Source organism: Micromys minutus (assembly GCF_963924665.1).
Source record: "Micromys minutus genome assembly, chromosome: 10".
In the NCBI taxonomy this organism is placed as follows: domain Eukaryota; kingdom Metazoa; phylum Chordata; class Mammalia; order Rodentia; family Muridae; genus Micromys; species Micromys minutus.
Window position 1 is genome coordinate 2,884,562 of NC_137979.1, and position 27,852 is coordinate 2,912,413.

The following is a 27,852-nucleotide window of genomic DNA, read 5'->3' on the forward strand; positions in this document are numbered from 1 at the left end:
GGTTTGGCATTGTGCTATGCCCCTATGTCTCCTCCAGAGGGCGCTACTGCCAGCGAGCACCGTGCCCTGATGTCCGAGCTCAAGATCCTAATTCACATCGGTAACCACCTCAATGTGGTCAACCTCCTAGGGGCGTGCACCAAGCCCAACGGTATGGAAATGAGATGCCCTGGGGAAAGGACCAGGTAGAGAGCCTTGGTACTCTCACTACGGGTGGGAGGAGCCATGTGGATCCTGGGGTGGACCCACATTGGAGCCTAGCAGAGAGCAGGAAGGATAGACCCCAGAGGGGGGGCGCCTTGCCAATGCGCAGCTGGCATCACCGATGACTGCCTGACTTCTGCTCCGTGGTTCCCTAGGCCCTCTCATGGTGATCGTGGAGTTTTGCAAATACGGCAACCTCTCCAACTTCTTGCGTGTCAAGCGGGAGGCGTTCAACCCCTACGCGGTAAGTGGTACCCCAGCCTGTTGCAGGAGCCCAGTTAGAGAACGGGTGGTCACCATGGAGATCCGAGGCCAGCTCCTCACTTCGCTTTGGCAGGAGAAGTCTCCGGAGCAACGGAGGCGCTTCCGCGCGATGGTAGAAGGCGCCAAGGCTGATAGGAGGAGACCTGGAAGCAGCGACAGAGCCCTATTTACAAGGCTCCTGATGGGTAAAGGAAGTGCACGGCGAGCCCCACTTGTCCAAGAAGGTAAGAGCCTGGCTTCCTTCCGGTGTATGTCTGGCCCAGTAAAGCCTCTCGATTAACTTTACCCAGGGGTAACTTAGCCTGAGGCCCTTGGTGCCAGGACTTCTATGAGAGAATCGTAATGTGCTCTGTTTCAGAAGAGGAAGACATCCCAGGGGCAGGAAATGAAATTTATCTTGTGTATCACAGAATAAACAGCAATGTATTGTAGATAGGATCAGGGAGGGGGTACAGAGTCAGAAGTGGGTGCCCCGGAGAGCGTGAAGGTAACAGGTATCAAGGGGGTGCTATGGTCAGGGTTGGGTACACAGATGTTAAAATTTGGAGCTGAGATGGGAGATGAACTCTGGCAGAGACACCTCCTGAGCTGCCCTCTTTCTGTGCAGCTGAGGACCTATGGCTGAGCCCGCTGACCATGGAAGACCTTGTCTGCTACAGCTTCCAAGTGGCCCGGGGAATGGAGTTCCTGGCTTCCCGCAAGGTAGGTCCTTTTCAGAGGAAAAAAGTACGAATCCCATGCCACAGATATGCCCAGTCATAGTTTTACTCCACAGTGGCCTTAGTATCAATTCATATCTGTTCCATCTTGGAGGAAACTCAGCCCAAAGGGAAGAATGCCCTGCCCCACATCTCCACACTAAGCAGTGGCCATTGCATGAGTCTGGCTGAGTCCCTAACTGTCCTCGATTTTCTACGTCCTCCTCCACTAATCTCTCTCCAAATGAGCAAGATATACCTTAGGGCACCTCAGGCTAAGATGTCACCCCAGGGGCTAAAGCTAAGCTCATTACCACTTCCCTCCCTCCACCCTTAGTGCATTCACAGAGACCTGGCTGCTCGGAACATCTTACTGTCAGAAAGTGACATAGTGAAGATCTGTGACTTTGGTCTTGCTCGGGACATCTACAAAGACCCCGACTATGTCCGAAAGGGCAGTGTGAGTTAAAACAACATGGTGCACGGGACTCAGGGTGGATGGGAAGAGTGAGACCACAGTTCAGTTGTCCTCTGTCAGCACTGGCTCAAGGTGACAGGAACCTTTGGTCTGCTAGGATACATGCCCACTGATGGGGAATCCACTGTTCTGAGGAGCTTAGCAAGTGTGCTGGTTTTATGTCCATAACAGGAGGGTGTAAGCTCATAGGCTGTCTTAGTTAGGGTTTTACTGCTGTGAACAGACACCATGACCAAAGCAACTCTTATAAGGGCAACATTGAATTGGGGCTGGTTTACAGGTTCAGAGGTTCAGTCCATTGTCATCAAGGCAGGAACATCCATTCAGGCAGGCATGGTGCAGGAGAAGCTGAGGATTCTACATCTTCATCTAAAGGCTGTTAACAGAATACAGACTTCCAGGCAGCTAGGACAAGGGTATTAAAGCCCACATCTACAGTGACACAGTCACACCTACTCCAACAAGGCTATACTTTGTAATAGGACTGCTGTCTAGGCCAAGCACATACAAACCACCACATAGGGTGTCAGTCAAGAAGGAGGAGATGATGAATGCTTTCACTCAGGTCAGCTTGGCTTTCCATCTCTCACTCTCTGCCCGGCTTCTCTCTCTTCTGTTTCTCCTTCTGTTCATCTTGGGATATATGGAATCGGACAGCCCACATTTAGGCTGGGTCTTCCCATCTCAATTAGCCTATTCTAGATAATCCTTCCCATACAGGTCCACAGACAGTGCCAGGGCTGTTGAGAGAGCTCATGGAAGGGCACTTGGATTGACCAGAGCTGAGTAAGGGCTTGTGCCAGGGAGAGGAAGGAAGATGGCTGGAGAGAGAAAAAAAAAGACAATCAGAGCGAGTCCAGGGCAGTGTGATGACCACCCTGTGGTAGGCTTTTGTCTTTGATGCTGACTCCTAGGTATGGGAAGCTAATGCAGGTAGTGGACAGGTGTGCATGACGCCCCCATAAGATTTCAAAAAAGGGGCTGGGAACACTGGGTTGGAAGCAGAGGCCAGTCTTGAAGGGCTCTCAGATAAAGCAGTAAGGGGAGGGAGACTGGTGGAGGGGAAGCATCATTAAGAGCTTGAGGGAGAAAAAAGAGAAGGAAAGAGGAGAGAAAGGAAAAAGAGAAGGGGGAGAGACACAAAAAAGAGGGGACAGAGAGAAAAAAGAAAAGAGGGTAGGGAAGAAGAGGGAGGGAGGGGGAATGAAGATAACTAGGAACAAAAGATAGCTGTGGGGAAGAGAGAGGATGGGAGAGGGGGGAAAACATAAAAGTGGGAAGGAGGGAGAGAAAAGGTAGAGGTGAGGAAGGATGAAAGGGAGGAGGAAAGGGAAAGAGAAAAAAAGAGGGAGCAGGATGGGGAGAGAGATCTGGGCACCCAGGACAACTCCAGGGAAGACACCTTCAATATTCACAGAAGGAACCTAGGATTGTGGTATCCTGATGTCTGATTTTAGCCCTCTCTCCTCCACCATGGGACATATCTCTTTCCGCCCACCCAGGCCCGGCTGCCTCTGAAATGGATGGCCCCAGAGAGCATCTTTGATAAGGTGTACACCACGCAGAGTGATGTGTGGTCCTTCGGAGTGCTGCTGTGGGAGATTTTCTCTCTGGGTGAGTCGAGTATGGTGCCCACTAGGAGAGGAGAGGGGGCCACTTGTTGACCAAGAGGTTGATCACACAACTGTAGCTGTACACAGATCTATTAGCCCAGGGCCTTCTGAGGCAAGGGATTGGTCGCAGAGGGCCTACCCACTCACCTGCTTCTGCCCAGCCTGGCCCAGCTATCCAGAGAACTTTGCCTCCCAAAGGGGCTCCCTTGGCAACACCTTGATGCTGAGCAGCGCAGCCACTTTACTCGCCATGGGTCCAAAGAAAGTTCAGTGCCCACTCACTGTCTTAGTCACTGCTCTGTTGCTGTGAAGAGACACCAAGGCCAAGGCAACTCTTATAAAGAAAAGCACTTAATTTGGGGCTCACAGTTTTAGACGGTTAGTCCGTTATCATCATTATCATCACGGCAGGGAAGGTTAGTCCGTTATCATCAGCTGGCAGAACAAAGGTAGGCGTGGCACTGGGGAAGCAGCTGGGAGCTACATCCTGATCCTTTCACAGCAGACAGAGAAAGAGACTGGAACCTGGTGTGGGCTTTTGAAACCTCAAAGGCTAAACACACCCACCAGCAAGGCCATACCTCCTATCCCCGGTCACCAAGCATTCCAATGTGTGAACACGTGAGCCCTTGGGGGAGGTGGGGAATTCTCATTCAGTCACACCTGCTTACACAAACCCCACATAGAAATCGACCCCTATGATAAACAGTTACTAAACAGGAGCAGAAAGATTCTCGATAGTTCAGGGGCCCCTGGGCGGCTGGGTGAGCCTCAGGGACTGGGAAGGAACTGGGCCACATGAAGAGGGGTTGGAGTACAGCTCCGTGGGCTTAGCATGCACGGGGCACACAATCCACAGATAAATAATAGAGAGGCAGGGTAGTGCATGGGGCACACAATCCACAGATAAATAATAGAGAGGCAGGGTAGTGCATGGGGCACACAATCCACAGATAAATAATAGAGAGGCAGGGTAGTGCATGGGGCACACAATCCACAGATAAATAATAGAGAGGCAGGGTAGTGCATGGGGCACACAATCCACAGATAAATAATAGAGAGGCAGGGTAGTGCATGGGGCACACAATCCACAGATAAATAATAGAGAGGCAGGGTAGTGCCATTGGCCCAAGAGGAGCAAAGAGACACCAGGGTAGTGATCCTTATAAGCTGGAAATGGGCAACTTGAACAGGATGATTTAGAGATGCAGAAGGACTTTGTTGAATAGGTTTGGTGAGGCTGCGTGCCCATCCCTGCAACTGGTCTCACAAATGCACTCTGACTATGTGGATGAGAGTGGTACCCTACCAGGACCTGGGGCTGGCATTTTCTTGGCTCTTCTAACATTTATTTGTTATTTATTTATGTATTTTATGTGTATGGGTACTTTGCATGTACATCTGAACACCAGAAAACAGAATCAGGCAGGTATGAGCCGCCATGTGGCTGCTGGGAATTGAACTCAGGGCCTTCAGAAGAGCAGTGAGTGCTCTTAACCACTGAGCCATCTCTCCCTCCCCTTCTTGGCTATTCTAGAAGCCGACAATCTCCAATTCTCTTACCTCTGCCCTGCTTGAATCTGAGGTTACAAGCAAACACCCAGCTTGTGACACAGGTCTTGGGATCAGAATTCTAAACCTCATGATTGCACAGCAAGTGTTCGTAACTGCTGAGGCATCTCTCCAGCCCCATCCAGCCTCTTTCAATTAGATGAAGAATTAGAATGGGGGAGGGAGCTAGCCCAGCACCTGGGCAGAAACATCATACTAACTCCGGTAGCGATGTACAGGAGAGGAAGGGACAAGGCAGGCTGGGCTGAGCAAAGGGCAGACTGCTCCCCACCCACCGCCACCTTTCTTCCATCAGGGGCCTCTCCATACCCCGGGGTACAGATCAATGAGGAGTTCTGCCAGCGGCTGAAGGACGGCACGCGGATGAGAGCTCCAGAGCTGGCCACCCCTGCCATGTGAGTCTCCTGGCCGGAACTGTGCAGTAGCCGGAACTGTGCAGTAGCGGGTGATGGAGAGGCTTGGTGAAGATCATGAGATGGGAGGCAGAAAGAGAAGGGGCTCAGGCAGGCATGGGGACACTCAGCGGATAAGGGAATCATGAAGCTGTGGGGCAGGAGATGGAATTCAAGCCCAGGAGATAGCCCGTGGTATGGCATCCGTAGTAGACACTGTCTTACTCCAACACGGATCCCATTCGTCCATCCACTACCATGCCCCAACCCTGGACCTCACTGCTCTAGAATCCCATGGACATCCAGAGCCCGTAAAGCAGGCCAGGCCTCTACCCTGGAGGAAACACACAGACGACAGTCACAGAGATGGGACACAGACACCTTGGGGACACCTGAGAAGCACTAGAAAGACAGGGGATCAGAGGAAGAGAGGAAACCTGAGGGACTGAAGACAGCCTGAGAATGGTGGGGACAGGCAGGGGGACAGGCAGGGGGACAGATAGGGGACAGGCAGAGGGACAGGCAGGGTATGGGCAGGGGGACAGATGAGGAGACAGGCAGGGGAACAGACAGGGGGACAGGCAGGGGGACAGGCAGGGGATGGGCAGGGGGACAGATGAGGAGACAGGCAGGGGAACAGACAGGGGGACAGGCAGGGGGACAGATAGGGGGACAGACAGGGGGACAGGCAGGGGGACAGATAGGGGTCAGGCAGAGGGACAGGCAGGGGATGGGCAGGGGGGCAGATGGGGAGACAGGCAGAGGAACAGGCAGAGGGACAGGCGGGGGATGGGCAGGGGGACAGATGAGGAGACAGGCAGGGGAACAGACAGGAGGACAGGCAGGGGGACAGATAGGGGGACAGACAGGGGGACAGGCGGGGGGGACACATAGAGGAACAGACAGGGGACAGACGGGGGGACAGATAGGGGCACAGACAAGGGGACAGACAGGGGGACAAGCAGGGGGACAGACGGGGGGACAGATAGGGGCACAGACAGGGAGACAGGCAGGGGGACAGGCGGGAGGACAGGCAGGGGGACAGGCAGTGTTAAATCTGAGGTGGAGCCGACAGAACAAGTATTAGGGATGGAAGGCTGAGTCCGTTTCGCGTTCCTGTAACACACTGGACGCAGGACACCTTGTAAGGAAAAGGAACATTTGTTCAGCTCAGTTCTGGGAGTTCGCGAGCGGAAGTCTCTCCGTCACTCAGCTCTGGGGATGCCTCCTGTGTGCACTGCAGTGTGGCAGAGGGCACGATGCTGGGACAGACCACACAGTGAAATAGGAGGGGAGGAAATTACATACAACAGCCTGCTCTCTGCACACCCTGCGCCTGGAGCCCAGCAGTAATCCAGTCACAAGCCCCCTTGACCCTGCAGTGGGCACCAGCTCAATAGTGATCAACCACTCTGGGATCAAGTTCTCCTCACATGAACCTGAGGGGACACACTGACTAACACAACCACCACAGAGATCCAGGAGTGATGGGGTAGGCTGGTGGGAGGATCTTGGTGTGCTCAGGCCACTGGTCAACAGCCATCTGCGTCCCACAGACGCCACATCATGCAGAGTTGCTGGTCTGGAGACCCTAAAGCGAGGCCTGCTTTCTCTGACCTAGTGGAAATCCTGGGGGACCTGCTTCAGGGCGGAGGCTGGCAGGTGAGCCCCATCTTTGTCCTGTCCTGATACAACCCATGGCCTTATCCCGGGTCCCTGCTTTGTGTGTCTTTCCAAATTCCTCTAAGCCCTGGTCACCTGTCAGCTACCAAGGAGAGGCCACACATCTCTGGGCCCCAGGCCTGCAGGCCTGTTCTCCCACTGCCCACAGCTCCATCTCAGCCACAGGAAGCTGGGCACCAGCTGCCATACTGATGGTCAGAGGTCATGTTCACACTGAGCCTGCGAGGCAGTGCTGTCCCAAACATGATGGCAGTACATCCCTTTACCTCCCAGCATCTGCTGGACACAAAACACTGAACTTGTATATCCTCCGTGTATCCCTTCCCAAAGGTACTTCCTAAGCTGGTACCTCATGCTCTAGAATCTGAATTGAGGGTGCCCAGCTGAGACCCATCCTGTCCCACTTGCCTGGACTGAGAAGGCTAACCCAGCAGGCATTTAACAAACTCCATGCTTGGTCTGCTGTGGTTATGTGCTAGGGCCCCACTCATTCCTCAGAGCACACAATCACACACACACAACCCACCCTGACCCTACGGCAGAGGTCAGGACCACAGTAGCCTTTGGTAGCATTAAGACTGCTGACAGGCTTGTGGTAGCCTCTGACCCCAGAAATGTCTCCCCTCCTGCCAGGAGGAGGAAGAGGAGTGCGTGGCCCTGCACAGCTCTCAGAGCTCAGAGGAGGATGGCTTCATGCAGGCATCCACCACAGCTCTACACATCACCGAGGCTGATGCCGACAGCAGTCCACCCAGCATGCACTGCCACAGCCTGGCAGCCAGGTCAGTCTCCCCCTCCCCAGGTCTGGGAATGGGTCTGATGGTGACAGCAACTTAAAATATTTATGAGTCCTTAAGGAAAAGCAACTTACAGTGACTTGAGAGACCTCTTTCCATGAGCATTTTAGTCCACTGCTATAACAAAATACCTGGGGCTGAGTGCTTTAGCAAGAAAAGAAGTCCATTAAGCTCACACGGAAAACAGGTACCATCATCATTTGCTTATCTCTAGGGAGTTTCCTGGCAGTTGGCAGGTAACAGAAGCACTCGGAGAGTAAAACATGCAGTGAGAACAGAAGCTAGAGGATGCCAGGGGAAGTGAGAGGCCCGTATTACAACATCTCGGGGTCCCAATAGACCTTCCTTAGTCCTTTCTGAGTGATGTTCCCTGCACTAGGCCCCGCCTCAGTGCCCCCACATGGGGGGATAAAGCTTCCAGCACATGGACCTTGGAGACCCACTCTATCTAAATTTAAACCACAGCAGCGGGCCTCCTCCAATTCTCCGTGCTCCTCACATTCAAAAGAGCACCCACCTTGGGCATTCTCTCTTTGGACACACAAAGTAAGGTAGACGGTGTTTGGGCCAAGAACACTCCCAGGGTGCAATTGCTGTTTCAACTCCACAGCATGGCCCCTGGACCATGGCGAGGCCTAAGACAGTGTAAACCACATGCACATTCACCACATGCAGGAGTGAAACGGCCTCTTCCCCTTGGTAGTTTACACTTCTACTATGTGGTATTATCCATCTTCTCACAAGCGTGACAGAGGCTGGGGCTCCGGGGCTTCTGCCCTATGTGCTCAGGGCAGGGACGTGACTAAGGACAGAAAAGCAAGCTGGGCCTTGCCAAGCTGCTTCTACCATGCACCCAACAACCTGTGCACAAGCCATACACACTGACACTTGTGCGCACACACGCACACATGGGTAGGCCAGTCAGCAGTTAACAGCAGGAAGATGGCTACCCGGAAGAGAAAGCCATGCCTGCCTCAGCTCCATGCTACACTCAGCCTGGGGGTTACTACCCTACTGTCCTTCCACCTCAGAGCCACAGCAGACTCAGCTCCCTTGTACAAGAGAGACAGTGCAGCACAGGAACAGGACAAGGGGGGACATGCCGAGGTCAGCTGATCTGTGTGACAGACACCAGCGTGGGATCTGAGGAACAGTCCTCACCGTACTGTGTCTCTCATCAGCCTTTCTCCGCTGGCAGAAAACCAGCCAGGGAGGCAGGGGAGTTCTGAATTCATCAGAACCTCTATGTCCCCCTCACAGATATTACAACTGTGTGTCCTTTCCTGGGCGCCTGGCCAGAGGGACTAAGACTTCAGGTGCCTCCAGGATGAAGACATTTGAGGAATTGCCCATGACCCCTACAACCTACAAAGCCTCTGCGGTAAGGGAAGGAGGGAGCAGGGATGAACAGCTGAGATGGGGTCAAGAAAGGCTCAGAGGTGGGGGACAGGAGCAGGTATTCCCAGCACAAATAGCAGAGAAGCAAACAAGTCTTCCAAAGCATTCTACTTAATTTTCATCACTGTGTAACTTGGACGCATTGATGGATGCATCATTTCAGGACATTCGTCTAGGGTGCACTGATCTAGCCTTCCTTCATCCACCTCCTCTCCCTCTTCCCAGCTCCCTCATGAGAACACGTGCTGTACAAGTCTTCCTGTTCATTTCAGTTACTGTAGCCATCCCCCAATCCCTTTCATTCCCTGCAGTGTTTCTTCTTCTCTGGGGCTGAATAAAAGCGCACTGTGAGCTCCTGTCATTGTCCAGACACAGCTCCTCCCCTCCAGGTTCTGCCACCCAGGCCATGTTTTTTTCCCTTCATGCCAGACATGTGGCCCTCTCTGCACTTGCTGATGGACCTAACTGGGTTCCCCTGGGTACAGGTGTGAGGCCAGCACGGCTCAGGTTCTTTGACACCTGACCGGGCTGGGATGCAGCTGGTCTGCAGGAAAGCCTCGTATGTGGTCCACAGGCTTGGCTGGTTCTCTCCCACAGGATAACCTGACAGACAGTGGGATGGTGCTGGCCTCAGAAGAGTTTGAGCAGATAGAAAGCAGGCATAGACAAGAAGGCAGCTTCAGGTAAGGGCCTCCAACAGCGGGCGTGCCGTCCTAGGGAAGGCCCTGAGTGGGAGCCAACCTCCTGCCTTCCTATTTTCTTCATGTGGTCAGTGAATTGTGTCTCTGACACTCAAGTCACTGCTCCACCTATTTGTAACTCTGGGTCCAGAGAATCGGACATCCTCTTCTGACCTCTAAGAGCACTTCACACACACGGTACATACACAGACGCAAGCAAAACACTCGTACACATCAAATAAAACAACCACATCTTCAGAGACAACATTGAGCACAGCAGGCCAATGAGAATAAAATATTTAAAGAAAAAAAGCACAGCACCGAGAGGCAGAAATTCAGTAGCTCAGAATACAAGTGGGCAATGTGAAGATATAAACTGGTAGCAACATGAGAGAAAGTGGAGATGAATCTTCTCGAAAATGAAGACCAGGGCACCCCAGGAACAGTCTAAACGATCAGATGAATAATTGAAGAAATGGGAGGAACCAAGAAAATGAAATTGATCTGAATAAAGAGATAAAAGAATCCGGGAGAAGGTGCAGAGGAGGAGCAGAGGTGTGGTGTGAACAGAGGTGTGGTGTGTGCAGAGGTATGGTGTGAGCAGAGGTGTGATGTGAGCAGAGGTGTGGTGTGAGCAGAAGTGTGGTGTATGCAGAGGTGTGGTGTGAACAGAGGTGTGGTGTGAGCATAGGTGTAGTGTGAGCAAAGGTGTGGTGTGAGCAGAAGTGTGGTGTATGCAGAGGTGTGGTGTGAGCAGAATTAGAGCCCCCTAATGAAGATGTGGGCAGTGTGAGTCAAGTCACATTTGTTTTATAAGCTAAAAACCATCTTTTTAAAAAATAAATGAAAGAGTACATGAGCCTACATGTTAGAAGTATGCCTAGGGGCTAGACAGATGCCTCAGCCGTTCAGAGTACGTTCTGTTTTCCAAAAGACCTGAGCTCTCTTCCCACACCTACATGTCAGCTCATAACTTCTGGTAACTAAGCTCCAGGGACCCTAATGCCCTCTTCTGACCTCTGAAAGCAGACACACACACACACACACACACACACATACAGACAGACACACATACACACACACAGACACACACACACAGACACACACACATACACACAGTCACACACACACACACACACACACACACATTTAAAGTTTTTAATTAAGAAAACTAAGTGTGCCTAAGTAGATCGACCTAGAAGAGTAAACTCTGGGATATTTCCCATTAGAACAATTGGTTTAAAAAAATAAATAAATGTTCTGGGAACAGGAGATGGCTTAGCAGATAAAAGCACTCGCTGCCAGGCGTGAGTTCCATCCTCAAGGCCCACATGGAAGGAGAGAACCACAGGTTGTCCCCTAAAAGCCACCTCTCTCATACACCCAAAACAGACAAATATATAAACATGAAAAAGAAAGACAAAGTTACTAGTGCTGAAAAAACAGTATCGGGATCTTCTTGCTACAAAAAGCAATAAATCACCACTTTATAAAAACCTTAAAGAAAGTCAGAGATAAGGGTGGATGATCAGAAGGTAAGGGCTGGAGCCTGCAAGCCCCTATAGGCTCTAGTAAGAAGCCAAGGTTGTTTCATCTTTTTATGTATATGGTGTGCATGCATATGTATCCAGTGTGTGCACATGTGTGTGTGTGTGTGTGTGTGTGTGTGTTCAGGGGCACGTGTGTGTGAGTGCCAATGAGAGCAGAGCTGACGTGGGGTGTCTTACTTGATCTCCCCACCCTGAGACTGAGGCGGTGTTTCTTGCTGAATCCAGAGCTTGCCGATTCAGTCAGTCTAGCTACCTAGCTGGCCCCAGGTATCCCGTCTCTGCCTTCAGGAGCACTGAAATTGCAGGCTGCCCACCACAGCTGCCTGGCTTTTGCTTTGCATGCACGCGGGGGATCCAAACCTTGGTCCTCATACTTGCATAGCAAGCATTTTATCTGTTGAGCCTTTCCCCCAGCCCCAAAGCTAGAGTCTCATCCCAAGAATGATGAAAGACCCTTGCAGGGGAGTGGAAGAGGAGACCCTAATGTCACATGTAACTAAAGGATCTCTCTGAACTCCTCCCAGAGAGAACAGTGAGAGTGGGTGTGGAGACCTGTGCTGTGAGGATCTGAGTGGACAGGGAGCCTTACCCTGGAGGAGGGGCCCGGGCATAGACGGGTGTCAGTGGGGACATTTTTCAGTTAGAATGGAGGGCCTCTAGGTGGGCTGGATATGAAGGCTGAGGACAATCAGGCTTGAGCTACAGAGAGAACAGATGCCATTTGTTGAGCTGGGTAAGATAGGGGTAGCTGACTCGGGATCCAGCCGCTTCTGAATAGGCAATGAGCAGAAAGCCTGCGCTACACCTTAGATGTTTTGTGGTGAGGTAAGAAGAAAGGCGTGGGAAAGGAAGAATCCGGAGGAAGCCCATATCAAAATTTCAAAGACTAACAGGACTTTTCATTAAGGACACTGCACCTCCAAGTAAGTGGCAGCAGAGGGCGCTGTTCTCGGCACTGGTTTTCACAGCCCTGGGTCCAGGCTTTGGGCATGAAAATTGCCCCCACATCACACACATCACATCAGATCAGTCTGCTGTGTGACTGATGTTAAAGCCTCTGCGCATGCGTCGTTCTCTGCCTGTGTCTGGTGATTCCAATCCAACCCTGCGCTCACCTTACTCATTAACACCATGCACCCTGTCTTGACAGCTGTAAAGGTCCTGGCCAGCACATGGATATTCCCAGAGGACACCCTGACTCCCAGGGGAGGCGGCGACGGCCCACCCAAGGGGCACAAGGAGGCAAGGTGTTTTACAACAACGAGTATGGGGAGCTCTCCCAGCCGTGTACCGAAGGCGACTGCTGCCCGTCTGCTGGCGCCGCTTTCTTCACAGACAGCTACTAAGGAGCACGTGGCAAGGCCTCCTGCCCCTTGCTGCAACCCGGCTCTGACAACTGGGCTGGAGGGACATCCCTAGCAGGGCAAGGCTGGGAATTCAACTGGAGCTCCAGCCCCGGAGGTGTTTTGTGTCCCCTACCCCCACAGGCTCACTATCGAGGAAGAGTCAAACTCAGACACGAGGGCTCCCTTGAACTCTGTACCACTCCTGCGCCCTTCACTGGGCCGTCACCCTCACGTTCACCTTGTAACTCAGCCTTCACAGATGCTGGCCCGGGAACAAGCACTATGACAGAACAGGGTTCTCCTAAGCAATGCATGTCTGACAGTCACGTGATGAGTGAGCGGAGCGGAGCGACCATGTCCTGGCCCAATACAATCCCCTCCACACACGCCCCCCCCCCCCTTCCTGCATCCTTCTCCTGGCCCTGGAGCGCCGAAGCAAGATATTTCTATCTCAAAGCCACAAAGGAGGAGCATCTGTCTAGCTCATGGAAGCTGTTTGTACCCAATGACTAATCAAAATGAGGTAATGCCCCTGCCCCTGAGTGTTGTGAAGAACCGTTTTTTATCAGAAGATCGGGCGCTGCTGGAAAAATTTACTCATCAATAAGTCATCTGAAAAAGAAGGACAGCCCTTCTGAATCGTAGTCCCCAGCAAGTGGAGGGCGGGCATAGCATGCCAGTCACCACAGCTCTTTTTCCCCCTCTCTCTTGAAGGCTCCCAGGCTCCACCTGCCTGGCCTGGAGCCTCAGATACCTGCTGCTGTTCTGAACCTCCCTTGCTTGGGGTCTTTCCCCTGGAGCCTCTGTCTGATTATCATGGATTCTGTTAAGGAAAGAGCTGGCACAGAGGGCCACATGACTGGGGGCCACTCAGCCATCGCCCCGGGCCCCTTGGAGGCCCCTGCTTTCAGCTTGCCCTAGACTTTTACCTGACATTGACAAAAAAACAACAAAAACAAAAAACAAACAAACAAACAAAACCCCAAACCTCTGTCCTGAGAGACCCTCTATGGAAGCTGGTGCCTCCCTGCCAAGAACCCCTCCAGCCCAGTTCTCACTGCCCACCCATCATTACCAGAAGGAAGCTTCGTGAAGATGGGTCCTGTCTATCCCTAGCCCCATCCCAAAAAGAACGCTTGCAGGACAGGCGGCCATACAGCAAGCAGGGGCTTGCTCAGCAGACCCTCCCCACTAAGTGTATTGTTCTCCTATGATATGTTGAACGCTTGTTTGACTGTAATCTTCTTGTCCCTGTGAGCCGCCACCCCCATTCCTCCACATCTAACGGTCTGTGGAATTGAGTCTCACCTAGTGCAAGTAGAGACTGTTCTCTCAGAGGACCAAAGGCTGCGATGGGGCTGCAAAGCCTCCCCAACCCTCCCACCCGTATCACCAGTCTGTGTCACCTCTCCTGACTTGTAACTACACACAAACATGTACTGGGGAAGAAAACGTACTCTGCCCCTTTTGGCAGTGTTCTCTGAAATGAGCTAAGGTATTTAACGAAAGATAATAATAAATTTGATGCCAGAGAGTTATAATGAGTGGATTCTAAGTAAGCTGCCTGTCCAATTCTGACCTTAACCTTACAGCTCACAAAGGCCTCTAGGTTCAAAGGAAACAAGGCGTGGTCCCCCTGGCCATACTGTAGAGCTCTCCCTCGTCCCTAACTCAACGCAAATCCTCAAAACTGCCAGCAGAGGGCGCAAAAGAGACATCGGCTGCCTGCTGTCCTTCCGACCGACCAGTCTGCCAGCGCCAGCCTGTTCCGAACGTGTTCTTTAATACTTACTTCATCTAGAAAGTAAAGCGGGGCTTTCTTGTCGCCCACCAAGGCCACACGTTGCCCCCGATCACCAGCGGTGGTAGGCACGAGAGCTCAGTTCTAGGCAAGTCCTCTGCACCATTTCTCTGTCCTTTTCCAACATGAGGGAAGCAGGGCCAGTACACCCCTGAAGTGGTCTCCAGGTCAGACTGTCCCAGGGGCCCCGGGAGGGAAAGCCAGCAATAGCCACTGGGAGACAGCAGCCCTGACAGCTGGACAGACTTACTCGCCCACGAACAGTCAGCCAGCATACTCGATGGATCACTCTCCCCAAGAGATTAGCAAAGCATCCAACAAAGGCTTGAGAGAAGGTCATCGCTTTGTTGGGCCAGCTATACATTTTGAGCCTGCCCCGTGGTGCCTGTTGGCCTCTCAAGTTTTTGACATTATAGTGGAAAGAGCCCTGCCCCATGGAGACAGCTGCCAGTAGTTGAGGGCTTCATTTTGTCTTGATTTCTATAATAAGTCTAAATCTGAATAGAAAAAAATTCACATGAAATACAAATTATCTTGACACTTAACATTGCGTTAGAATTGGTTCCATTCGGCCACAGAATCAGAGGCAGAAGCCTGTCTCCAGGCCCTGACCTCCTCTCTCACTAACCAGAGGCAAGAGCAGGCTGGGCTGAGGGCTCTGCAAGGCTGACAGCGAAGCCAAGTGAGCTGACGAGGCTCCCTGAAGCTGGGTGAGCCGGACTGAACCAACGCCCACCAGACCCTCAGTGTCTCCTCATGACTTGAGACCTTGAGGGCATTGGAGAAAACCGTGGTGCTGGAAAGTCGTAGAGGATGCTCCTGTCCCCACAAAATCATGTCTGACAGATCCCCCACTGACTTTCTCCCTTTCGTTATATCTTGACCTCAGCCTGCAGGAGAATGCCACTCACATTCAGTACTAGATCTTTTGGGGAAAACTTTCATAAAACCTACAGAGGTGTGTTTCACTGATGTCATGTTGTAGGCATTTTTCAGCCCAGTCAAGATTATAATATTATCCATCACAAATGGATTCATCTCTTAGATACCTGCAATGGGCTGAACCACTGTGACCCCTCATACCCTTATCACAAGGGGATGGTATGAGGGGCAGAGCCCTTGGGAAGAAATCAGGCCAAAAGGAGTGGTGCCCTCAAAAATGGCTTTTTTCCCTTCTTAGAAGAACCAAGTGTCTTAGTTCCTTTCGCTGTGGGAAGAGACAATGACTATGGCCACTTATAAAAGAAGCATTTACTTGGCAACTCACAGTTTTAGGAGTTAGAGTCATGCTCATCATGGTGAGGAGGATGGTGGCAGGCATGGCCGTGGAGCAGCATAGAGCCTACATCTGATCCACAAACACAACACAGAGAGGCTGGAGGGGTGGGGAATGACCAGAAATTGTATGAGCCTTTGAAACCTCAAAGGCTGCCCCCAGTGACATACCTCCTCCAACAAAGCCACACCTCCTAATCCTTCCCAAACAGTTCCACTAACTGGGGACCAAGCATCCAAATATAAGAGCCTACCACACCAAGGGATAAAAAGTTAGATCGAATACACCAAGAGGGAGTTCTTTCCTCCTCTTCCCACAGTATGAAAACATGTCCACAAATCAAACAGTGAGCCCTCATCAGATACAAAACCGTCCCTGCTTCTTGATCCTGGGCTTTTTGATCTGCAGAACTGCAGGTAGTAAATGAATGTAGCATTTAAGCCAAGCCCATAGTCATTTGTTGTAGAAACCTCACTGAGTCACCACCCTCTGCATCAGAGTGAGTGGGGCTTTTATCTCCCGACAACAACCCTTGAAGCAATCACAGAGAGACCTCAGGGGGGCTGCAGCCATTGGGAGTAACAGAGGGCCTTGCGGGGAGCAGTGGAAACCCTGACTTAGAAGCTTGAGGATGAGACAGACATCAGCAGGACCTGTATTCCTCCTGTTACACAAAACTAGGAGGCTCCGGCAGCTAAGGAGGCTGTCTCTGACCCAGGGAAATCTAGAGTTAAGTGATTGCTGCCACCAAGGCAGGGGAGGTGACTTGCTTCCCTGTCAGTCTGAATGGTCTATACTACCTGACCATCAGAGGCGCAGGTGCAGGGGAAGCAGGACCCTCTGCTTCTCAGTTAGAGCTGAACAAGTTAGCCACAGACAGACAGGAGTCAGGAGGATACAGGAATGGGGGAGCTAAACTGGGGCAGGGGAAAGCTTGGAGAGACTGCAGAGGGAGAACATTGAGATTTTAGAATGTGTCTGGTGATAGATAGCATCCTTGAAAACCTTGGCCAATCCTTTGTAAACACAGGGTCAAGTGGCTAGGTACATGTGGCTCTTGTGATCCTACCTGGCTGCTGAGACAGGTTTGGGAACCTTCTGAGAGCCTGTCATGTGCAGTAGGACACCTGGGCAATTCCTGTCCCTATGAGGATATAGCATCTTCCAAGGGGCTGGACCTGGTGCATTCCACTCCTGTGTCCCTTAAGATATGAGAGTAAGCAGAGGTCTGCTACTGAACGATTGCATTTAAGCCACTGCACGAGTCTCATGGGACAGCAATGACTATCCTTGATGTGAGACACTGGGCTGGAGTTTGGAGTGGGGTCTCCCCCAGTTACCTAACCCACCATGTTACATGACCCTGGGTCCTAGTGTATGGCGGCAGCCAAGGGCACTAGTCGATGGGGGAACTACCTGCCCTATGAGGGTACCAGGCATGAGACAGAAAGGACAAATGTGATAAACAAGAGAAATAGCCGAAAAACGCAAGGTTCTATTGACACCAATTGAGCTTGGATAGAGTTTGACTAAAGGAAGAACCTTCCATGGACTTCAGTCACTGCTTACCATGGGGTCAGCATTCTGCCTCCTTCAGCAATGCCCCGAGCCCCTGCCACCCAGCAAGAACCAGGCTGGTCATACTGTGCTACCGTCTCCATTGTAGGGCCCTTTGTAGGAGGCCTCGAGAGAGAGGAAACCCAAGTGCTTGAGAGAAACAGATCAATATTGACCGAAGCGAGGCCTTCGTGCGAGTGCTAGCAAGGCACATTGGAGACTCTGGGGCCCAGATGGCTTAGCGTAAGGAAGGAGGAAGGAGGCTCCTGAGGAGGACGCAGCACCTCTGTGTATGTGGTGGGTGAGCCGGGGATTCCGGGAGAGCTCAGCAGCCCTCTCTGCCCTGGCTGTTAGTGGCCTCAGACTTACAGATAGATTCTGGCTTCTCCCCCAAGCCACTTATACCTGGTGTTAAACAAGTCCAGGGCCCTACTGCCATAGCCTCGTCTTAGCTGCTGGTAGAGCCTGGATGTGCCTACCTGACCTTGAAGTGACTATTTAAATAAGGAAGAGATAGGAGGATACGTCCCTTGGCCATACAATTGTCATGGAATAGATTATGACATCCCTAGGAAGGAAGCCATATTGGTGGAAAGAAAGAGGTTCTGGGATCAGAAGTCGCCATGGGATCCTTGAGAAGGGTCCAGGAAGCTCAGTAGAGCTGGCCCTGGTGGCACAGGCCAGGTAGAGCAGGTGTGTCCACCAACTCAGCTAGCACCCAGACTCAGACCCAGGACTTTGAGTTGGCGCACCCCAATGTCTACCCCATCAATGAACTGCTGGGGCACGTGAAAACGCAAGTCCTGCTGATCCAAAGTTTCAGAATCTCCATGACATGGGGCAACAACAGAATACCCAAGAAGACCCATGGTGAGGATCCAGTATTGGTAGTGTAGCAGAAACCAGAGGCCTCAAACCAGACTAATGCCTCATTACAGTGAACCTTTGTGAACAAAGCTATTTGGGGAAAAGATGCACTATGAGATACACCACGACATACCACAGCTTCCACGGCAAGATGGCTTTTCTTATTTTTCTTATTTTTAATCTTTGTTTTCTTTTGTGGGGTGAGCTTGCAAGGTTGGAGGGTAGATATGGAAGAAGGGGGTGATGGGTGGCATTGGGGTGAGTGATGTAAAATTCACAAAAATTCAATAAAATGCATGTTTTTAAAGGAAGAAGAAGGAGCTAGGATCTTGGGAAGAAGCTGGATACTGACTAACCCCAGAGGCCAGCCAGTTCCACAACCCCACCCCCGTGGGAAAGGAATGGAGAAGGAAGGAAAAGAAACTCAGCACAGCCCATTTGTAGGCTTCATATGGGTAGTGTATACGAGACCCATCCTACAGCACAAAACAATCACAAAGCAGGGGTCTAGCCCAGCTAGTCCACAGTGAGGCGACATGTCAGTGAGTCACAGTAAAACTGAAAGGGTCATTGTGGAAGTCTCACCCCCACCCCCACACAACTCCCACAACGTGTGACAATCAAGATGCCTGGTCTGAAGGGCAGAGGAGCTGGTCTACCTGCCCCTGCAGGGCAAGCATACGCTCACTGAGAGATGGAACTGGGGGTCCCTAGTTTCATTAGTAATGAACTTAGCCTGGGTATCAGAGCGAGATGCAGCCTGGCAAGTCTCAGTGATGGGTGTGCTGCCGTACGACAAATACAAAAGGAGAAAACATAAGAAGAGACTTGTGGGCCCGGAAGCTGCGTTGTTTTCAGGAGAAGCATACATGCCTAAGCTCCGTCTCCTCATGCTCAGGACAGTCACACTTTGGGCCCAGGCATGTACACATGAATGGAGGGTGCCAAGCACGGACCAAGGAGACTCTGGAGCCAGGCCGAGAGCTGAGTCGGGCCCCGGGACAGAAATGTCAGCTTGTAGAAAGCATGATCAGGCCTCCGGCTCTTTCAGCCCTACCCTGTTGATGGTTTAGGCCTCTGTTGTTGGCAGCAACCTGCTGTGGGGCCCAGCACTACGCACCATGCCAGCACAACCTCCCCTGGTGCTTCTTGAAACCAGAAACCATGATGAAGGCCCCTTCTTGGCTCCATTTGCTGAGGATCCCATTGGCGGAGCACACAGCTTTGAGGTCCTCATGGTCCCTCCAAGGTTCCAAAGTTGATATTTGGCCCACACTCAGAGCCTTCAAAGTCACTGTTTACATCTAGCACTTCCTGCATTCCCAGAGGATAGGCAAGGCGTGAATGTTTGTTTTGGCCCATAGGATGTCCTGCAAACATGTCCTGGGACAAGCTGACCCTCTTATCTGAAGAAGTGCCAAGCACTTCCTCAGTGTCATAGCCAGTCCTGGGCCACCAGGGAACAGGCATACAGGAACTGGGTGGGAAAGTCCAGAGTGGATGTTGATCTCCCTGCCCATCCCCTTCCCGCCACATTCCAGGTGGGCTGTGACACCCGCTGGAGACACTGGCTGTGACAAAGCAACACAGGTATGAAGGATAAGTTACATGGTAAACTAATGGCCAAGTCTTTGGAATGTTACTGTCTATAGAGTTGGCCATATAATTAAGTTCATAAAGTCCATTGTTTTGAAACAAGGTAATTCTCCTGGCTTCTCAGGGTCAGGCCTAAAAGCAACCACATGTAGTCATATAATAGGCAAAGAGGATTCATGCAAACATGTGCATGGGTGCACTCACACACGCACATACACACTCACATACACACACACACTCACACACACACACTCACACACACACACTCAAACACGCACGCACACACAACACTCTGATGGCAGAGACAGGCATTAGAAGGATGTATCCAGAGCCAAGAAATGCCAGAAGCTAGAAGAAGCCAGGAATGAACCTTCCCGTGGGCTCCTGAGGAAGTGCACCAACACCTGACTCTTAGTGATACCAAACTTCTGGCTTCCAGAAGAGAGAACAAGTAACTGTGTACCGTCTTCAGCCCCCAGGGAGGTCTTGACAGCAGCTTCCAGAAGCTCAGAGGCATCGACTGGCCCCTCAATGCAGGCAGATTCCATCTATCCCCATTTACTGGCACCGAGGATGGTCACGGTGCCAGTTCTAAATGCCTGTGTGTGGTGAGGGGCTGGCCCGATTGGGATTTGAGTGACCTTCATACCACTGGGAAAGTGTGGTGAGCTGTGATGACTTGCTGTGAGGATGTATTCTGGTGGTCACACCTCACGGACTCAAGGGAAGCCAGGAAATGGTCGCTCAAACGATTCCATCAGGAAGTGGAAGGGGGTTGGGGGGCATGGTTGTTGTTGGGAAGTTTTATTTTGTTTTTGCCATTTTCCATCATTGGTGATCAGATCCAGGGCCTTCCTTTTGTGAGACAAGTACCCCACAAGGGAGCTCCGCTGTTCAGCCCAGGAAGCCTGTTTTCGTTTTCCTTTGTTCTGTTGTTTTTTACCCGGGGTACTTAAATGAAGCCCAGGCATGCAACACCACATCCTGCTGGAAGGTTGTTTTAAAGACAAAGAATCCCAGGAAGGGTGTGCGGAAGGCTACTGGACGGACACCAGGAGAGTTCCCAAGCCACTGGGACCTCATGAACGGCAAGTCTCCACCCTAGTCATTTTGCCTGAACTTGGCTGTCTCTGGTTCTCAGCCAGCATGGTGAAGAGCAAACCCAAGTCAGGTCCTAGATGCCCAACGTGATCAGTTGGCACTCTGGAATCCTGCCGGAAGAGAATACGGAGTGCTGAGAAGGACGCATGTGCAGTGTTTGTGAGACTGAAAATGGCACCGCTGTTGAGGAAGGGACCGGGGGTTAGTCTCAAAATGACAGTAGTCTCAAAATGACAGACAGAATAACCCAACAACCCCACCTGTAGTTTCAGCAGCTGGTGCTCAGCTGGTGCTCACCTGAAGTGTTGGTCCACGATATTATGGCTGACTCTAGAGTTATCTAGGAGGCAAGAATAAGAAGAAAGGAAGAGGAGGTTGTAAATAATGGGCACGGGGCGGGGGGGAGGGGGGGGCTGGAGAGATGGCTCAGCGGTTAGAGCACTGACTGCTCTTCCAGAGGTCCTGAGTTCAACTCCTAGCAACCACATGCTGGCTCACAACCATCTGCAATGGGATCTGATGTGTGTCTTAAGACAGCAACAGTGTACTCATGTACATAAAATAAAAAATCTTTTAATGGGCACAGGTTTGTGGCTTTATAAGATGAAGAGTTCTAAAGACAGGGGGGCGATGTGGCCCCACGCCTTCAAAAGACATGGAAGGACACTTACAGCTGTGCAATACAGAATTTTAGACTATGGTCGTTTTTAAAGTTAGTTTTTAGATTAGCTTGCAGTGTAGTTACTTTCTTCATGGTATTGTTATACATAGGTGTCATTATACGCTGCTTCTCCCTCCTGCTGGGCCCCACCTCCCCTCCAGCTGTTTCCCTTCTTGCCCAGTCATGCTCTTCTTGCTTATTTCCTGACTCCATGTTCCACCTCTCTTAAGATATCCCTCTCCCTGTCAGGATTGCATTTGTAGTTTTCTGAACCCCCCACCACACACACACCGTGAAAGCAGAAGAGACAATAGCAATAGCAGGGTGGTACAAGGGGACTTGGTAGAGGAGGAAGATGGGGGGTGAGAAGCAATAGGAGAGTGAGTTATGATCAATGCATTGTGCATGCTGGATGGAAATGTCACAGTGAAACCCACATATGGCAATCTGATATGACAATGTGTGTTCATAATTGTAAACTTAAAGACAGAAGGGGGAGGGGAAAACGAGAAGGAGGAGGGGGAAGAGGAAAAGAGGAGGAGGAGGGGGAAGAGGAAAAGAGGAGGAGGAGGGGGAAGAAAAAGAAGGAGAAGGAGAAGAAGGAGGAGGAGGAGAAGGAGAAGGAGGAGAAGAAGAAGAAGAAGGAGAAGGAGAAGGAGAAGGAGAAGGAGGAGAAGAAGAAGAATAAAAGCAAGGTGGGTTACACTTGATAAAAGTCCTGGGAACGTTGAGAATTGTGGGATTTTCTGTTTAATGCTCTCGGACTACAGTTGTCACAGAAAATGAAACGATGGTTTTTGGAGACACTGCTGTCAGGTCAGTTGGGCTTGGTTTTTCAGGAAAGTGTTTGGTCAGAGCAACATCCACTTTACAGATGTGCCCTTCAGAGGAAGAGGCTCGGGGTTCTCTGGGTGTGGCAGCCGTGCAGTTTACAGCCACACAGATGGTTTCTTCGCTGCCTCACAAGCTGAAAACTCATTGCCCACTGAAATTACTTCCATAGGGACTAACAAACACTTCCCAGATAAAGCAATAAGGAAAAGATGTCAGGAACGGGCAGAGGCAATGTCAGGCTGGGAACAGGTGGCATCTGCCCACTGTAAGCCTTCACAGCAGCCCAGGGGCCGTGGAGACCCTTTCCTTCCAGGTAAAAAAAATCAAGGTGTGCTCACCTGCTGCACAGGAGACATTCTAACATGCTGAAAGTCAGCTATCCCCACGGATGAGCCTAACCGAGGGGTCCATGCTTCGTTCTCAGCTACACTTCTGCAGGTGGTAGACAAGAAAGTTCTAGAGAAACTCTTTCAAAAACAGAAGAATGCCCCAGATCTCCCTTCTCCCCCACCTTTTGCACTAGCTACTACCTGTGGCCCAACTAAAGATGCAGTCAAGAGTAAGAGCCGTTTGCCCAGCCAGGCTATTAGGCATTCTTTTCTGGCTCAAAAACTTTGATGCTCCCAGACAAGCAAGAGATGGGAAGACTGTCATGGTGTGACATTTCCATTGTCTGGGGCCAGGGACCAATAGCTCATTTAGAGATTTGGGGTCCCTGGGACCTGCCAAGTCACACTGTGCTCTTCAGACTTCCAGCCCCAGAACCTGCAAAAACCACCCATGGGGAACCCGTTCCCACCAAACCATGGGCTCCTGGCCTGTACTGTGGTGATGTTGAGGTGGGGTCAGACCACAGAATCAAGGTGTAGGCCTGAGTGGGCCCTATGGAGACAAAGGGCATCCTCGGTTTCTGGAAGAAAGGCCTAGCACTTGAGTTCAAGAGACCCTGCCAAGAGGAAATCCCTGCACTGAGGTGGGATGTGCAATCCTCCCAGGGTCCACTGACCAGAGAAGGAAGTTGGCTGTGGTTCTGCCTATTAGCTGAGCAAACAACACATTTCCCAGGAGGGTGAGATTCCACACCTGGATATATAAAGCCATCTGGGCCAGGCTTCAGGAAGAGTGTCTTAGGTCCCAGGAGCATCTTCTGCATCTCGTCCCACCATGAAGCTTACCACCACCTTGCTAGTGTTCTGTGTGGCTCTGCTCCGTGACCCTGGTGAGTTCTCTCGGGGCTTAGCATCTCCTATGGAGGACCTGCTGTTGGCACCTGCTCGCCCCTGGCAGCAGCCCCAGCTGGTTTTTGTCATTGCCTCACTCTTGAGCAGGTTGCTGACGGGAGCTCTTCCAGCAGACTTGTCTCCAGGGGAACCCAGACGCTGCTCTGCTTTTCCCTGCGAGGTTTTCCTCTATTTCTGTGACCTTTAAAGCTTTCTGCTGTCAGCCCCACCTGAGCCTTCGAGCTGCCTCTCATATACCTACCTACCCATCTCCAGCTTCTTCTCTTCACCCACCAGTCTGACGGCTTATTCAAAGACCAACCCTGGATGGACACCACCCATCCCATCTGTCTTCAACCTGGTTAACGTCCCCTCAATCAGCAAGGCACAATATGAATGTCCCCAACTCTGAAAACCTTACCCATCTCCTGTGGCTCTCTGTAGCCATCTCTGCCCTGGGTCCTACATGTGGCCATCTTTCCTAACTTCTGTTGGCGTCTCCCTTGACACAGAGCAGCCACCAATCAGGAAGTAGGTGGGTGGCTGTGAAGTCTCCCTTGGGTGCCCTCCCTGGAGCAGTTGGGTCTTCAGAATCCTTAAGAAGGCCCTAGTGCTCTGTTTATGTTGGCAGGTGCTGCTTTCTTTGTGGATTCACTGGGCAAACCTGTGGCAGAGCCCGTGGCTGCCGTTGCTCCAGCTGCAGAGGCTGTAGCAGGGGCTCTGCCTAGCCTACCATTTAGCTACGTGACGATCCTGAGGTTCATTCTGGCCAGCCTGGGCATCCCATTGGATCCTCTCATAGAGGGTTCCAGGAAGTGTGTCACCGAGCTGGGCCCTGAGGCTGCAGGAGCTGTGAAGTCACTGCTGGTAACATGGGCATCTTCCTTGCATGGCTATTTCTTCCTGGGTGGGTACCCCTCCCCAGCCACCTTCGACGTTGTAGAGAGAGCTCTTGCTTTGTGATATGCTCTAGCAAGCCATATCCTAACTAAACTTGGAAGAGTGCAAGGAGTTCTTCAGGGTTTACCTTTCACAAGTGGCTGCCAGCGGGCCATGGCACTTGTCCTAGGGTCCCCTCCCTATAGGCTTAACAAGGACTCTCCGGAACCAGCTACTATGTCTTCCTGCCTTGAGTAACCTAAGGTGCCCGGGTCCTCTCCTCAGCAATCCTTGGCAGTAGTGAAGGGCATCTCAAGCTTGGCTTCTCTTTTCCAGGGGGCCCTGACAATGTTCGGTTGAGGTGAACCTGAAAAAATTCTGCCTGGCAAGATGTCCTTCGACAACCTGGACACCCTGCTGTTCATGCCTTTCCTCTCTACCTTAATAAACTCGGCCAGTGCAGGTTTGCAGTTGATGTCTTCTTGCCTCAAAGCCAATCCCCATTGAAGGAAGCCAAAAAGCACCGTGGTGTGTGTGTGTGTGTGTGTGTGTGTGTGTGTGTGTGTGTGTGTGTGTGTGTGTGTGTGTGTGTGTAGAGGAGTGGGAAGAAGAGGGAGAGGAGGAAACTGGAGCTACTCAAATATAGGGCTGAGATTTTTCTATTCCTATTATAAAAATAATCAGGGACTTGAACTTTCCAATTTTGAGAGGTGGTGAGTTCAAAAATTAGAGTAGAGGAAAAAGCCACCTGGATCCAGGTAAGGTTTGAGTTTCATTTTCAATGTGATCACCAGGGAGAATGGATCTTTGTGAAGACACCAGACTGAATTGTCACAAACACATAGAGATGACTTGTTTTCTAACTCTGGTGAAGTGGGTGGGGACATTCTGACATGTCCCTGGATAACTTATTAACAAGAACATGCCCAGACTCCATAGATTGACTGATAACATACCCTAAGTTACCACAGAATTATTGTACAGTACAGCAGCTCACTGGACCTGGGAGTGAGCCCAGTCTGAGCCAGCCCTTCTACCCTTCTTAAACTGGTGACTCTTCCCCAGGACAGCGAGAAAGAGATGTTTAGAAGAGACTTTAGGATTCAGCTGAAGCCCAAGACCAGCTCTTATAGATTCCTGGAGAAACCAGACCAGCACAATCCCAGCCTGATTAGGAGGCAGATCCTGAGATCGGCTGTTTGGGAAGTGAAGAGTGCAAAGGTGTGGGGTACTGGATGCCTCCGCATGTCACCCAGTTTCCCTGCACAGCGACCTTTCCATAGCACACGAGAATGGTGGCAACTGACCACACTTAGCTGAGCTGCCTTCTGGGGACCCTCTCAAAGAACTACAAGGTTACAACTCTGAGCCAGAGGAAGTCTGCATTCTGGTTGATGTAGGTTTATTTCGATGTCACCAGCTCTCTGGGGTAGGTCATAAAGATGAGGACCCTTGGATTCAAGAGAGAACAGATCTGAAGGATCTTCATACTCCCACAAATCATATAAGGAATTAGTGATTCCATTACTTGGCTTCCCCTCTTCCTTAGAATTGTTAACTCCAGGGTGTGTGAAGTTCTAGAGGGTGACTCCTCATTCACACAGGTGTCGTCTCCAATCTGGCAGCTAAATTTTGGTTTCCCCTTTTTCCGTGATGCTTCATTTATGTATATGTGTGTGTGTGTGCACGCGCACATGCATGAGTGCCTAAGGAGGTCTCTGATCTCTTAGAGCCAGGGTTACTAGTGATTATGAGCCGCCTGACTCGGACACTGTTTTTCTCTTCTGGAAGAACAGCAGGCACTCTTAACCATCTCTCTCCAGCTTCCAACTTTTATCTTTCCAAGGCCACACCATCTCACAATCTTTTCCAATTGAATTTCCTGCACATAAACCCGCCCCAGAGACTGCACCATGAGACAGGTTCTATTTGTTAAGAAAGGTGTCTATGTTAAAAAAAAAAAAAAAAAATCAATGGCAGACTAAAACAGAAACCTACTAAAAACAGGAAGAACTAAAAAGTTTTATTTCCTTAAATAAATTTCATTTTGTTAATTTGCCATTGTAACCATCGAGACTACTACCAAAGAAATACTTTTTTGAAAAGACAATCCTCTAAAACGTGACATTAAGTAAATCTAGAGCTGGAGAGATGGCTCAGTGGTTAAGAACACTGCTCTTCCAGAAGTCCTGAGTTCAAATCCCAGTAAGCACATGGTGGCTCACAACCATCTGTAATGAGATCTGATGCTTTCTTCTGGTGTGTCTGAAGACAGCCACAGTGTACTCATATACATTAAATAAATAAGAATGTACTTTTTAAAAAATTGTTGAAATTTGCCATGAAACCACCCAGGAATGAGCTCTTCTCTTCAGAGGGCTGTTATTTTGCATTTCCCACTACTAATTCAGAGTCATTACTTGTTACAGAGCTACTCAGATTTTAAGTTTCTGTCCCTCTTTTGAGATGGCATGCAACATTTTTCAATACTCCTGTTTTTCTGAGGTTTGCAGTGATGTCCTTAGTACCTAAACTTAGTAATGACTTTCTCTTCTGCCAAACACCTGTACACTCATGAATTTTGTTCATCTTTCTAAAGACCCAGCATAGGTACTTTTTAGCTTTCTGATTTCTATCCCTCATTCCATACTTCTGTTCTACTCACTTCTTCCTACTTCCTGCTCTGGCTCTGCTCGTTTCCCCTCTTTAGTCTCTTTGCCTAACTTCCCTCTGCGCATTGTTCTGTGTCCTGCTTTGATGTTATTTTTCTTTTCATTCGTTTCGGAGAATTTTGCTTTGATCCACTGGCTTTTCTGGTGCTAACTTCCACTTACTCTTGAACTCTCCAACTACGACACTAACTAGATCCAACTGTGAGTTTAAACTCTTCCGTGAGTGGTTGAGAAGACAAGCACTCATTGCTCTCATTCATCAGATCTAGAGTCAGTCTGATTTTCTACCTTTACCTTGTCCAGTTCTGGTTCTGTCTTCCCACGCTGTGCAGTGTCTGGTGCTGCTGGCCATTGGCAGCCCACCAGGATTGTTACCCAACCCGTTGACTCTAGGTCACTAGTTTGGACCAGCTCTGTGGTCTGATGTGATCATCAGTACAAGCAACGCCTTAGTTTCTAGGACGGATTTAAGCCTGTGTTGTCTTACACATACAAACTTACAACTAGTTGTGTTTATGTGACACTTTTCATCTGCTTAATGTACATCTACTGTATCTTGATTCCTAAGACAGGTCCTGTAGACAGCATATATTTATGCTGTGGACCTTAACTCAGGCGCTCACGCTTTTGCAAGTGCTTTTCACTGAGCTATTGCCCAGCCAAATTAAACAAACCAACCTGGAGATTCTAAAGACAAAAGAAAGTGTAGATAT

General features: G+C 50.6%; 2 protein-coding genes across 3 annotated transcripts in view; both read left to right on the forward strand.

Moving 5' to 3' along the window:
* Nucleotides 1-14,122, forward strand: part of FLT4 (fms related receptor tyrosine kinase 4) — a 40,529-nt gene extending 26,407 nt beyond the window's left edge. Inside the window, exons 19-30 of one of the 2 annotated variants that reach the window (XM_080922203.1) lie at nt 38-151; nt 360-448; nt 542-692; nt 1,076-1,170; nt 1,504-1,626; nt 3,147-3,258; nt 5,125-5,224; nt 6,778-6,883; nt 7,538-7,686; nt 8,962-9,082; nt 9,697-9,782; nt 12,480-14,122. In XM_080922203.1, the coding sequence (XP_080778329.1) occupies nt 38-151; nt 360-448; nt 542-692; nt 1,076-1,170; nt 1,504-1,626; nt 3,147-3,258; nt 5,125-5,224; nt 6,778-6,883; nt 7,538-7,686; nt 8,962-9,082; nt 9,697-9,782; nt 12,480-12,675 (1,442 nt within the window). In that variant the 3' untranslated portion in view covers nt 12,676-14,122. The remainder of the gene's footprint in view (nt 1-37; nt 152-359; nt 449-541; nt 693-1,075; nt 1,171-1,503; nt 1,627-3,146; nt 3,259-5,124; nt 5,225-6,777; nt 6,884-7,537; nt 7,687-8,961; nt 9,083-9,696; nt 9,783-12,479) is intronic. The other variant, XM_080922204.1, reaches the window with a different exon arrangement.
* Nucleotides 14,123-23,532: 9,410 nt separating this feature from the next.
* On the forward strand, nt 23,533-24,827 carry SCGB3A1 (secretoglobin family 3A member 1; the record flags this gene model as incomplete). Its single annotated transcript, XM_080924015.1, has 3 exons — nt 23,533-23,587; nt 24,220-24,455; nt 24,804-24,827. The coding sequence occupies 3 exons, from the start codon at nt 23,533-23,535 to the stop codon at nt 24,825-24,827; spliced, it is 315 nt and encodes a 104-aa protein (XP_080780141.1).
* Nucleotides 24,828-27,852: the final 3,025 nt, after the last annotated feature.